The following is a 14,363-nucleotide window of genomic DNA, read 5'->3' as shown; positions in this document are numbered from 1 at the left end:
ATCTGTTTGTTCCTAGATACTGTAGGTATTTTGTTTCCATACGGGCAAGCTCCAAACATTTCTTCAGAGAAAAATCAATAATTTGTTGACATATTCAGTATGATGCTATCAAATTATATTTATCACTTGTACTTAAAAGCAATATATGGTGGATGATACTTTTGCCGATTATATTTTCATTTAGGAGTGCAAAAATCCCCGAAAAGCCGATTAAAAAATTAAATGAGGACATTTCCTGCCTCAATTCTATATTCACTTACGTACTCTTTGCTTCAAGTTTGATTTTCTCAAACTTACCATTTGACGAATCCTCTGGAAAGACTTCGAATGAAACTGGAATGCCTGCTCAAATATAACTTTATCTTCCACTGTCCATTCATCTGGGAAAGGGGTGTAATTCGAAAGATCAGTTTCAGCCTTCTTTATATCATGCTTGTGCCAGAAAAGCATCCCTAATGCTTGCTCTGCGTTGTAACCATACTTGTCTTTGGCCACGATGATGTAGTTATCTACTATAAAGTTATAGCAGATATAAAAATAGCAAGCTACAATCGAAAGACAAGCAAAGTTACTGTTGTTACACGAAGGGGGAAATATTTTGGGTGCGACCATATATTTTTGGACACGAAGGGGGAAATATTTTGGGCGCGAGCATATCTTTTGGACACGAAGGGGGAAATATTTTGGACGCGAGCATATATTTTTGGACACGAAGGGGGATACATTGTGAGCGGGAGCATATATTTTTGGACGCGAAGAGCGAAATATTTTGAGCGCAAGCATATACTTTTGGACACGAAGGGGGAAATATTTTGAGCGCAAGCATATACTTTTGGACACGAAGGGGGAAATATTTTGGGCGCGAGCATATACTTTTGGACCCGAAGGGGAAATATTTTGGGCGCAAGCATATATTTTTGAACACGAAGGGAGAAATATTTTGGGCACGAGCATCTGAAAAACTACTTTGTTCCGTGCTGCACATCCATCTGGAACATACTTCTTGAATGTCTTCTCCCATCAAAGGAGCCCGTTATTTTAGGTGGTGTTCAATACATGATTAAAATCCAGAGATTTGTCATGACAAAAAGACTAACGGTATATCGGACACTCATTCTGTCCATTGAGTTACGATATATTTGTTACAAAAAACGAAGACGAACAAAAGTCAGTCAGTTTTGCATCTCCAAATATACGCTCCCTGGCAGTTTATCCCTGGTTTCAACAATTTCTTTTGTCATTAAAGATGTTTTCTCCCATGATTTACAATAGTTTTTTAATTTGGTTTGCTACCTAGCTTAACGTTTCTTTCAATTGCTAGTAGTTTTTTTGTAACTTTTAGGCAAAAATAAAATTGAATTAAAAAAGTTAAAAATAAGAATGAGAATGTCCTATCGTTTGGGCTTCCGAACGGTGTTGACATCTATTTTGAAAGATTTCCGAACACACGAAGGAAGATTTGCTCGTCCTCTGTCTTTCGACAAAAATGCATCCATATTTAAGACACTACAATACGTGTGTATGTGAATTTATTCATTTGCTTGCTAGAGCATTCAGATTTAATACCTAAGATGAAATAAAAATCAATTCAGAATTTTTTGTGCGCCACCCAAACGAAATAAGAAAGGGCAGAATCTGCTGAAAGGTTAAAAAACAAAAGCTACTATGACGTATTTGATGATATTATATTTACAAGTACGCAGTAAGAACTGTTTTTATTTTATGGAAATACGTTTCTCAAACTTTCACCAAATGACTTGTTGGAAAAGAATACTATAACTATTTGCCAATTATCACCGTCACCGTAAATTATCTAAATTGCAAATTATGGCTATTAATTGTCTATTTTAGCAGCGGCTAACGGAGTTGCAACACAACTATTTTTGCGAATATGCACTCATACTTATACATAATTCTGAACAAAAAGATAGTAATTCTGGACAAGACAGAAAAAAACACTGCAGAAAAAGATATCGACTTTTAAAGACCCCTCCCCTGCCCCTTTTTTCCCAAAGTCGTCCGTTCAAAATTTTGAGATAGCCAGTTTGGTCATCATAGTTGGAACGCCCAATAAATATGCCTTTGGATATAACATTACCCCCCCCCCCCCAGCCCCAGGGGAAAGATCTTTAAGTCATAAAATTTGCCCATTTTTTACGCCTAAAATTGATTCTCAATAAAAACGGATTCAGAAGACAATTTTTTACACATAAAATTGATTCTTAATAAAAACGGATTCAAAAGACAATTTTAAGGTTCAAAAGGGCAAATACCTCTAGCCTCGAAGAAAGGCTACGTATCCTATGATCTCCCTTCGATCTCACAGTCCCGACAAGTCCCCGGAGAGAGAAATTCTAACCCCTATCTCCGATAATCGACAAAGAGTTTGGCTTCTATCTTTTAAAAGACAAATATTCCCCAAGCTTGCACTTGTTAACTCGAATGCAACTAGGCATATCACAGCTATGGTTATCATTTGGTACTTTTCTGAAGCATAACTTGATTTAATTTAATTTAACTGCAATAATTTGTCATAATAAAAATCTCGGCTTACTTTTTCTTTCATCGCTTAAGAGCTGGGGTTGACAGAAGAAAAAATAAAAAAAATTGTGCGGTCTTTCATATGGAAAATTTAGTCAATAAATCATTCTTTGCTGGAAGGTGAAGAAGGGTTGTCTGTGAAAGTAGACTTATAGGAATAATTCAGAATTTAATCTAGGAATTAAATGTTTTGGTATAAAATGTCTGACATAAAACTGTCTTGAATAGTTCTTTGTATAACTCGTTCTGCTTTGGTAGTGATTTTGTGTTGCCGTGAATGAAAATCACAAGCTTGGCATGAATTTGCTGAACTGTGTATTTTAAAAAAAAAATAAATTAAATTTTGTTAGAAAAAAAACTAATCCTTTCAGAATTGGTATAATAAAAAAAAAGCTTTGTCCATCGTAACGAGAATTTTGCGCATAAACTGTTAGTCGCATGGGCGCGAAGCTGTTTAGCGGTTGTCTCGATAGGCTTGTGCGGCATAACAAAGATGTTATGCCGCACATAACGTGATGTTCAATACATGATTAAAACCCCTGATTTGTCATGACAAAAAGACTATCGGCATATCAGTAACTCATTCTGCCTATTGAGTACCGACAAAGTTGTTATAAAAAACGATGACGAACAACAGTCAGTCAGTTTTGCATCTGCAAATATGCATCCCCACCTGTGGTAGTTTATTCCTGGTTTTAACAATTTATTTTTTCATTGAAGATATTTTTCCTCATGATTTTCAATGGTTTTGTATTTGTTTTGCTACCCAGCTTAACTTTTTTTTAATTTCTAGTATTTTTATATAGCTTTTAGGTAAAAAGTAAAATTAAATTAAAAAAGTTAAAAAGGAAAATGAAAACTTTCTATCACTTGGGCTTCCGCACGTTTTTCACTAAAAGGGGCAAATAAGCTACTGCTGTCTGAATCTCTACTGGCAGATGATAAATTTGCTCGTTCTCCGTTTTCGTATTTAGTTTTTGAAATTATAGGTATATAATTGATATAAGTATATAACTACACTTGCATCAATTGGGGTTGATTGGGGATGAACCCAGTTATTGAACTCTCTCAAACAAATGTAGTGAATGAACGGAAAGTTATTCTTTTGTTCTGTATAAATATGTTTTATATTTTAATGCTTTAGTATTTCTGCTGGTGACAATCGCTGTATATGTGGTCGAAATATCCAGACTTCTGTATCTGTTTTCACTATCCAATAAATAGACATAGACTTATTCCCATTTGAAGGCTTGTTTGTTGCACGTGCGTACCTTTGACGGGATTAAACATTTTGTTCATTAAGAGGCATGGCTCTCTCCCCCAAAGTAAATACCACAGGCAAGATATATTACAAAACTAGCAAAAAAATACCGTTTTCAAAACTCGAATTTTTGGCATAAGATTTAAAAGTAATTCATAATTTACCTTCTTCACCGGTAAGTTTTGTACTGGGTGACCACACAAGAAGGGCTTTGTCGGGATACTGATCGTTCCGTCTTTCTAAAAATATAGAACAAAACTGTAATGTTTTCGACTTTAATACACAAAATCATATTGAAGGAGTAAATATCTTAAATTATGTTTGGAAAAAGCTTATGTGATGAATTCCTTTATATTATGAGGTGGCAAAATAACATGTGAAAGAATGGGTTGTTAAAAATGACGAAAGTGATATGACAAAAAATATACCTATAGTCCATAGAGTCGGAACCTGACCAAAAAAAAAAATATTACAAAAAGAGACAATTTCAAGACTATTATATCAATAAAATGAGACAACACAGGCGATCAACAACTTGACAACTTGATCAATAACTAAACGCACACGTACACATAAAATTTTAGGCCGATATTCCTTTTATTTCAACAGTTTCGATGGTACAAAAAGAATACGAAGCAGGAAAGAATCCAAACGAATAATACCACATCAAAACCTACCTAGATAAGGGAAAACCCTTTTTTAATATTTAATATCAAGGAAAACATTTAGTAACTAATTCAATATCTATAGATGAATAATTGTAAACAGCGAGCGAAATCAATATATATATATATATATATATATATATATATATATATATATATATATATATATATATTATACACTTTTCTTCTAATAGCAGATTTCTTTGCCCATCATTTAGATTTTGGAATCGTTGTGATGATTGTTGTTGCATGTCTTCTAGTCGCAGATCTCATCCTGCTTCATTTTGTCTCAGAACTTTTCAGTATCTCAGATATTTCTCCATTCAAAATCATGTATAATTTTCTATGACGTCATATATCTAAAAAAAAACTCGTTTTCTTTTAACCGGTCGCTTCAATTACTATTGGCTAGAGTTTGGTCCTTAATGTAATTTTTATAATTTTTATTTTTTTTTAAATAATAGAAGAGACGAGAAAGTCAATTGCTCCACAACTGTATGCAATAATTTTTCAACCATTACTGTCACGTCTTAGATACCCCAAACTGAATGGTACACTTATATTATTAGTTGCCACAGTACAGTGACGAAAGAACTCTCCTTCCATGCTGAAGGATTCAAGTTCAAGGCACTATAATAGAAGTGTATATGCTTTGGTTGTGGACCTTTCATATGACACAGTAAGTTGCGATACTACCTGTTTATTTTATAAGCCTTTACCTGTCCCAACACCAATATTCTCTAAATAAATTTATGAGATTTAGTCAATTGATAAGCTTGCCCCGAGAAATGTTTTTACAGTTTGAGACTTTCACTCAAATTTATTCAAAAAAGGGTGCGATGATGATTCTGACCGTTTTTTTTAATCTAGTGCTTCCTTTGGCTTTCGTCTTTGTATTTTCTCTTCTACTCGTGTCGGTCAAATTATATCTTCTACAGAACTGATTGACAAAAGTTTTACGCCTTCTAAAAATGATATTACATTTTCCTCTGGTATTATTTTATTTGATTTTTCTGACCATTCTCCAATTTATTCCCAAATTAAAATTTTCTGTTCCCAAATTAAAAATGCTGAGCCAAGAGGATACCAGAGTTGAGTCTTATTTAAGAATTTATAGTCAGAGCAATGTTCATAACCTTATGTCTGATCTTAGTGCTAGTGATTGCAAACACTAATTGAAAAGAATTTTCCACTAGTAAAGTCTTCTAGTAAAAATACACCCAAAATGCCTTGGATGTCTCCTAGTCTTGTGAGATCAACAATGCAGAAGTCAGAGCTTTTTAAGCTGGCTTGCAAAAGCTTTGATTCTGATGATTTACCAGAGTATAAGCATTATAGGAATGTATTAACATCAACAATTAGACTAGCTAAGAAGAATTATTTTTTGTTGAAAATTCAGGAATGCAAAGGTAATTTACAGAAAGTTTGGAGTGTAGTTAAGGAAGCTTTATCAGAGGCAACGCTGTAGCGTTGCCTATAGTAAAGGCCATACGGCTCCAATGTTTTATTATTTTTTTTTTTCCCAGAAGCACTTCATATGGAAGGGGTCGTCGTAGAAACTTCAAAGGGGGCCCATTTGATTGGAAATCGAGAGTTCTAGTGCCCTTTTTAAAAGTCGAAAGTTATTGGAGGGCAACCAGCCCCCCCCCCCCACGCCCACCATTCTCCCACACACCTCCACTCAAAATTTTAAGATAGCCCTTTCTTTCAGAGTAGTTGATTTCCAGATTGAAAAAATGTTTTTAAGGAAGACGACCACCCACCATCCTCAGAGAAAGGGTTGTAATTTATGCCCAGGGGTTATATACGGTTTTTAAAGAATGCGTCGTCGTCGAAACTTCAAAACAGGCTCAATCGACTAGAAATTAAAGGGCTAGTGCTTTTCTTGATAGTTGAAAGTGATTGGAGTGTAACTAGCCCCCTCCCCCCACGCCCATCACACCACCAGACGCATCCAATCAAAATATTGTGATAGTCAATTTTTTCAGCGTAGTTGATTTCAATATGGAAAATATATTTTTGAGGAGGAAACTCCCCCACAACCCTCAGGGCAAGGGTTTTAAGTTATACCCTGGGGGCATATAAGGTTTTTATAGAAGGCGTTGTCGTAGAAACTTCAAAAAACTCATTCGATTGGAAATTCAAAAAGCTAGTGCCCTTTTAAATAGTCGAAAGTGATTGGAGGGCAACTAACCCCCCCCCCCTCCCACGCCCATTATTCCCCCAAACACATCCAATCAAAATTTTGAGATAGCCATTTTGTTCAGCGTAGTTGTTTTCCAGATAGAAAATATATTTTTGAGGAGGACACTCCCCCACAACCCTCAGGGCAATGGTTTTAAGTTATGCCCTGTGGACATATAAGGTATTTATAGAAGGCGTTGTCGTAAAACTTCAAAACAGGCTCAATCGATTGGAAATTAAAGGGTTGGTGCCCTTTTTAATAGTCAAAAGTGATTGGAGTGCAACTAGTCCCCACCCACGCCCATCATTTCCCCAAACACATCCAATAAAAAAATTTTAGATATCCATTTTGTTCAGCGTAGTTGATTTCCAGAGAGAAAATATGTTTTTGAGGAGAACACTCCCCCACAACCTTCAGGGCAAGGGTTTTAAGTTATGCCCTGGGGGTATATAAGGTTTTTATAGAAGGCGTTGTCGTAGAAACTTCAAAACATGCTCATTCGATTGGAAATTCAAAGGGATAGTGCCCTTTTTAATAGTCGAAAGTGATGGGAGGGGAACTAGCCCCCCCCCCCCACGCCCATCATTCCCCCAAACACATCTAATAAAAATTTTTAGATAATCATTTTGTTCAGCGTAGTTGATTTTCACATAGAAAACGTCTTTTTGAGGAGGACAATCCCCCACAACCCTCAGGGCAAGGGTTTTAAGTTATGCCCTGGGGGCATATAGGGTTTTTATAGAAGGCGCTATCGTAGAAACTGCAAAAAATGCTCATTCGGTTGGAAAATCAAAGGGATAGTGCCCTTTTTAGTCATCAAAACTGATTAGAGAGCAAGTCGCCCCCCCCCCACGCCCATCATTCCCCCAAACACATCAAATAAAAATTTGAGATAGCCATTTTGTTCAGCGTAGTTTATTTTCAGGTATAAAATATATTTTTGATGAGGGCAATTCTCCACCAACCACTGGGAAAGGGTTTTATAGTTAGTCCTTGGGGGCATATTAATTTTATAATGAGGGCACTTGTATATACATTCAAAAACAGAATCCTTGGATTGGAAATTCAAAGGACGAATCCCCACGCTATTCGTTTAAATTAATTTGAAGACCACTCGCCCCCCCCTCCCCCACGCTAATTATTCCCCCAAACACATCCAATCAAGATTTTGAGATAGCCATTTTGTTCAGCATAGTTGATTTCCATATAGAAAATATATTTTTCAGTAGGACAATCTCCCAGAACCCTCAGGGCAAGGGTTTTGATTTATGCCCTGGGGGCATATAAGGTTTTTATAGAAGGCGTTGTCGTAGAAACTTCAAAAAAGGCTCTTTCGATTGGAAATTCAAAGGGCTAGTGCCCTTTTTAATAGTCGAAAGTGATGTTATTTGGGCCATTTTGTTCAGCGTAGTTGATTTCCAGATAGAAAATATATTTTTGAGAAGGACACTCCCACACAATCCGTAGGACAAGTGTTGTAAGATCTAACCTGGAAGCAACTAAGAATCTCATTGATATCTTTGTCGTTGAATATTCAAAAAAGACTCATTTGATTGGAAATTCAAAGTAACAGTGCCCTGTTTAATGGTCGAAAGTGGTTTGAGGGCCACGAGCCCCCCTCGACACGCTCATCATTCCCCCAAACACATAAGTTAAGCCCTGGGGCATAACTTATTAAGGGGGGTTTATAACTTATGGGAATGGGTTTTTTATGGGAAGAACATTTAGGAAGTCTATTATAATTATCCAATTATAAGGTTAAAATACATACTCTGTGATAGATGCAAAATTGCTTTGGCACACAAAATCCTATTAAGGTCAATTCCAAACAGTCGTGATCCCTTTGTGTTAGCAAGTGAAATGGTCTAAACCCCCTTATTGGAGCTAGTTTTTCAATCCATTCATTGTTGTCAATCGCTGTCCACAAGTTATGTAAGTTGTCTATTGTTCATATATAAGGTTTTTATCAAAGAGGTAATCGTATATAATTTTAAAAAAACCTAATTAAATTTAAATTGAAAGTTCTATATATGTTTTTTAAAGTCAATAATAATCGGAAAGTAAGTACCCCCCCCCCCCTATGCCATAGAAACTTGAAACTTTTTGCAATCAAAAACAAACAAAATTAATTAAAAAAAACTTTCCGAAAAATAGGTTTTTCAAAGAAAAGTAAAGGTCATTTTAAACTTAAGCTCAGGAGATACAAATACCTGTTAAAATTCAAACTGAAAATGATCAGAAATTACTATTAAAGAATGAATGAAACCCAACACGAACAGATATTAAATAAACGATCATAGCAAAAAACATACAACAAGTAATAATATAAATGAATAAATAGATATTAAAGCGAGTAATGCTTAGATTGGATATGAAAATCACGCTTAAAACGAAAACAAATATTTTGCTATTAAAGTATAAATGAAACATAAAACGAACAGAAATTAAATAAACAATCAATACGAACAAACATACAATATATATATTAATGTAAATGAATAAATAAATCTTAAAACGAGTGAAACTTAAAAAGAATATGCAAATCCAGTTTGAATCGAATAAAAATAACTATAAACAGGAGTTTGGGTATTTCCTCACTGCAGAAGCCTAAAACCTACTGCGTCATTGGCGCTTTACTGAAAACGAATTATGTTATAAATGTTTTCTTTTGTACTTAATATTGAAATAAATATTAAAATTACAGGTAAATTTTGAACTGATGAGCTTTTAGCAATTAATATCATTATGCATCAAATATTCAGTTTAATTTATTAGTTCTTTTCAAGATTAGTCAAGACAAATATAGTTTCACTACAAGCAAAATTTTGATATTGCTCCCTTCTTTAACTGCAAAAACCTAAGACCTTCTGCCTCATTGGTGCTTCACTGAAAACGAATTACTCTTGTATTACAAATTTATTCTTTTCCAGTTCTTACAGAATTGAAAATGAAAATAAAAATTACAGTGAAAAAAAATCTTGAACAATTAATTTCATTATATATCTAATATTCAGTTTGATTTTGTTTATACTTTCCAAAACTGTTCAAGACTCATATAGTTTTGCCATTTTTTTTAATTCTGCCATTTTTTCTAACTAATCGTGTTAGTTTGTTATGAAAGCATTCTATGGCTTCTAGGCATTTCTCTTTGAGCGGAAAACTGCACCTCAAACTTTGTTGAACATGCATTTTCTTGAATGAAACACCAAAATATAATAAAATGTCAAGTTTCGGAGTGTTCCACCACTCGCAAGCAAGTGCCATTGGTATTTTTGAATCCGCATGGTCAATTTAGGGGGTGGAGGGTAGGCTAATTCTCGTAGCAGCCCCATTCCGTCGTGGTATGATTCACATTTTCAACACCTGGCGTCTGGACTATCATACAATCTACCAAGAATATAACTACCCAAAATCATTATAAATAAATAAATTAAACCCAAAACGAAAAAAAATTAAAATAAATTTTATAGTAAAACTAAAAACGAGCATAAATTAATATGAGTAGGGTTCAAAACCCCTATGCTTTCTAAAAGCCAGAATATAATTTGCACTCTACTGAAAAAAAATTCAAATGAGTTTACTGAAAAAAAATGTGCATTGTCAATTTAATATACATATGCTGATATTTATTCGCTAAAATCTTAATTTTTGATTTCTTAAAGTTACAAGTGAAAGTGAGCTCATTCGATTGAAAATTCAAAGGGATAGTGCCCTTTTTAATAGTCGAAAGTGATTGGAGGGCACCTAGCCCCCCCCCACGCTCATTATTCCCCCAAACACATCCAATCAAAATTTTGAGATAGCCATTTCGTTCAGCATAGTTGATTTCCAGATAGAAAATATGTTTTTGAGTAGGACACTCCCCCACAACCCTCAGGGCACGGGTCTTAAGTTATGCCCTGGGGGCATATAAGGTTTTTTATAGAAGGTATTGTCGTAGAAACTTAAAAAAAGGCTCATTCGATTAGAAATTCAAAGGGCTAGTGCCCTTTTTAATAGTCGAAAGTGATGTTATTTGGGCCATTTTGTTCAGCGTAGTTGATTTCCAGATAGAAAATATGTTTTTGAGGAGGACACTCCCCCACAAACGGCAGGGGAAGTGTTGTAAGTTATACCCTAGGAGCATATGAGGTTCTCATAGAAGTCTTTGTCATAAAATATTGAAAAAAGGCTCATTCGATTGGAAATTCAAAGGAATAGTGCCCTTTTTAATAGTCGAAAGTGATTGGAGGGCAACTAGCCCCCCTCGACACGCTCATCATTCCCCCAAACACGTAAGTTATGCCCTGGGGCATAACTTATGAAGGGGGGTTTATAACTTATGGAAATGTGTTTTATACTTGATTAACGCACAGGAAATATATTATGATTATCCAATTAGAAGGCTAAAATGCATACTCTATGATAAGTGCAAAATTACTTTGGCACACAAATCTTTGTTAAGATCAATTCCAAACAGTTTTGATGCCTTTGTGTCAGCAAGTGAAATGGTCTAAACCCCCTTATTGGAGCTAGTTTTTCAATCCATTCATTGTTGTCAATCGCTGTCCACAAGTTATGTAAGTTGTCTATTGTTCATATATAAGGTTTTTATCAAAGAGGTAATCGTATAGACTTTTAAAAAAGCCTCATTCGATTTAAATTGAAAATTATAGATATTTTTTCGAAAGTAAATAATAATTGGATAGTAAGTACCCCCCCCCCATGCCATAGAAACTTGAAACTTTTTGCAATCAAAAACGAACAAAATTAATTAAAAAAAACTTTCCTAAAAAAAATTTTTTCAAAGAAAAGTAGAGTACATTTTAAACTTAAGCTAATCAGATACAAATACCTGTTAAAATTTAAACTCAAAACGATCAAAAATTAATTTGTAAGACTAAATATAACCAAAAACAAACAGAAATTAAATAAACAATCATAGCAAAAAAACATACAACAAGTAATAATATAAATGAATAAATAGATATTAAAGCGAGTAATGCTTAGATTGGATATGAAAATCACGCTTAAAACGAAAACAAATATATTGCTATTAAAGTATAAATTAAACATAAAACGAACAGAAATTTAATAAACAATCAATGCGAACAAACATACAATATATATATTAATGTAAATGAATAAATAAATCTTAAAACGAGTGAAACTTAAAAAGAATCTGCAAATCAAGTTTGAATCGAATAAAAATAACTACACACAGGAGTTTGGGTATTGCCTCACTGCAGAAGTCTAAAACCTACTACGTCATTGGCGCTTTACTGAAAACTAATTATATTATAAATGTTTTCTTTTGTACTTAATATTGAAATAAATATCAAAATTACAGGTAAATTTTGAACTGATGAGCTTTTAGCAATTAATATCATTATGCATCAGATATTCAGTTTAATTTATTAGTTCTTTTCAAGATTGGTCAAGACAAATATAGTTTCACTACAAACAAAATTTTGATACTGCCCCCTTCTTTAACTGTAAAACCTAAACCATTCTGTCTCAATGGTACTTTACTGAAAACGAATTACTCGTATATTACAAATTTATTATTTTATATTTCTTACACCATTGAAAATGAAAATAAAAATTACAGTGAAAAAAAATCTTGAACAATTAATTTCATTATATATCTAATATTCAGTTTGATTTTGTTTATACTTTCCAAAACTGTTCAAGACTCATATAGTTTTGCCATTTTTTTTAATTCTGCCATTTTTTCTAACTAATCGTGTTAGTTTGTTATGAAAGCATTCTATGGCTTCTAGGCATTTCTCTTTGAGCGGAAAACTGCACCTCAAACTTTGTTGAACATGCATTTTCTTGAATGAAACACCAAAATATAATAAAATGTCAAGTTTCGGAGTGTTCCACCACTCGCAAGCATGTGCCATTGGTATTTTTGAATCCGCATGGTCAATTTAGGGGGGTGGAGGGTAGGCTTATTCTCGTAGCAGCCCCATTCCGTCGTGGTATGGTTCACACTTTCAACACCTGGCGTCCGGACTATCATATAATCTACCAAGCATACAACTACCCCAAATCAGTATAAATAAATAAATCAAACCCAAAACGAAAAAAAATTAAAATAAATATTAGAGTCAAACTAAAAACGACCATAAATTAATATGAGTAGGGTTCAAAACCCCTATGCTTTCTAAAAGCCAGAATATAATTTGCACTCTACTGAAAAAAAATTCAAATGAGTTTACTGAAAAAAAATGTGCATTGTCAATTTAATATACATATGCTGATATTTATTCGCTAAAATCTTAATTTTTGATTTCTTAAAGTTACAAAAGTGAAAACATTTCAAAGAATTGTTTTCAGTAAAGCGCCAATGACGCACTAGGTTTTAGGCTTCTGCAGTGAGGCGATACCCAAACTCTTGTTTGTAGTTATTTTTATTCGATTCAAACTTGATTTGCATATTCTTTTTAAGTTTCACTCGTTTTAAAGTTTATTTATTGATTTACATTAATATATATTGTATGTTTGTTCGCATTGATTGTTTATTTAATTTCTGTTCGTTTTAAATTTCATTTATACTTTAAAAGCAAACCATTTGTTTTTATTTCAAGCTTGATTTTGATGTTCAATCCAAGCATTACTAACTTTACAGTATAATTAATAATAAATATCACTGCTCGTTTTATGTTAACGGCTTTTATTGTTTGTTTAATTTATGTTCGTTTTGGGTTTCATTCAATCTTGAACAGTAATTTCTTGTCTTTTTGAGTTTGAATTTTGACAGGTATTTGTATCTGCTGAGCTTAAGTTTAAAGTGGCCTTTACTTTTCTTTGAAAAACTTATTTTTAGGAAAGTTTTTTTTTTTAATTAATCTCGTAGGAAACAATCAAAGAAACAGCCTACTGCCTTCAAGAATGCAGATAGTTCAACTATTGAAAAAGAAGTTGTACCTAGTGCCTTCAACTCTTACTTTACCACCCTACCAACTGTTAAAATCCCCCCCTCCTTTCCTAAACTAGGAAAATCTTCACCAGCTGAGAGAAGTATTTTTCTAACTCCTTGTACAAGCATAGACATCTGTGATTTTATTTCTTCTTTAAGTAGTAGTAACACAGCTGATGCGCTTGGACTAACAAACCATGTGTTTAAGTCTGTTTCTTCTTATGTTGTTGAAGCTCTTACCCATATTTTTAATCTATCTATTTCAAAAAGTGTATACCCTGATTCGTTTAAAATTGTAACAGTAGTCCCTCTTTTTAAGAAGGGTGACCCCAGCTTAGTGTCAAATTATAGACCTATATCAATTCTCCCAGTTTTCTCGAAATTACTTGAAAAAGTTGAACATAAGAGGTTTTTTTCATTCCTGTCTACTGGTGCTTCAATTGGAAGCGGTTTTGTTCTGTCTGATCACTAGTGAGGCTTACGGCCTAAATTCTCTACTGCGAGTGCTCTCATTGACGTTATAGGACTCGATTGTATTAACTTTGATAAGGGTCATCGCGCTCTTGGACAATTTCTTGATTTTTATAAGGCTTTTGACGTGATAGATCATTTTGTATCGCTGAAACAAATGTCTCTACTTGAAAGTTGGGGACTTGCTTTTGAATGGTTTAAATCTTACCTGTCTAATAGATCTCAGTTTGTGTGTTATGGTGGGAAATATTCTGATCTAGCCTCGATTTCTAAAGGGGTACTTCAAGGTTCAGTTTTGGGACCAGTCCTCTTTCTTATTTACATTAATGACCT

The 14,363-nt window shown here is 33.9% G+C and overlaps 1 protein-coding gene across 5 annotated transcripts in view; it reads right to left on the bottom strand.

The window, feature by feature from the left end:
* The window catches only part of LOC148950472 (REST corepressor 2-like), a 59,794-nt gene that overhangs the window by 17,239 nt on the left and 28,192 nt on the right, over positions 1-14,363 (bottom strand). For all 5 annotated transcript variants that reach the window (XM_089092432.1, XM_089092430.1, XM_089092429.1 and 2 more), the window contains 2 exons: positions 3,967-4,041; positions 298-512 (listed from right to left, as the gene is read on the bottom strand). In XM_089092432.1, the coding sequence (XP_088948558.1) occupies positions 298-512; positions 3,967-4,041 (290 nt within the window). The remainder of the gene's footprint in view (positions 1-297; positions 513-3,966; positions 4,042-14,363) is intronic.

This window comes from Artemia sp. Qi Xiang Cuo, chromosome 7, assembly GCF_049724085.1.
Source record: "Artemia sp. Qi Xiang Cuo chromosome 7, ASM4972408v1, whole genome shotgun sequence".
Classification (NCBI taxonomy): Eukaryota; Metazoa; Arthropoda; class Branchiopoda; order Anostraca; family Artemiidae; genus Artemia; species Artemia sp. Qi Xiang Cuo.
The sequence above is the reverse complement of the archived record's forward strand: the minus strand, read 5'-3'. Positions and strand labels throughout refer to the sequence as shown.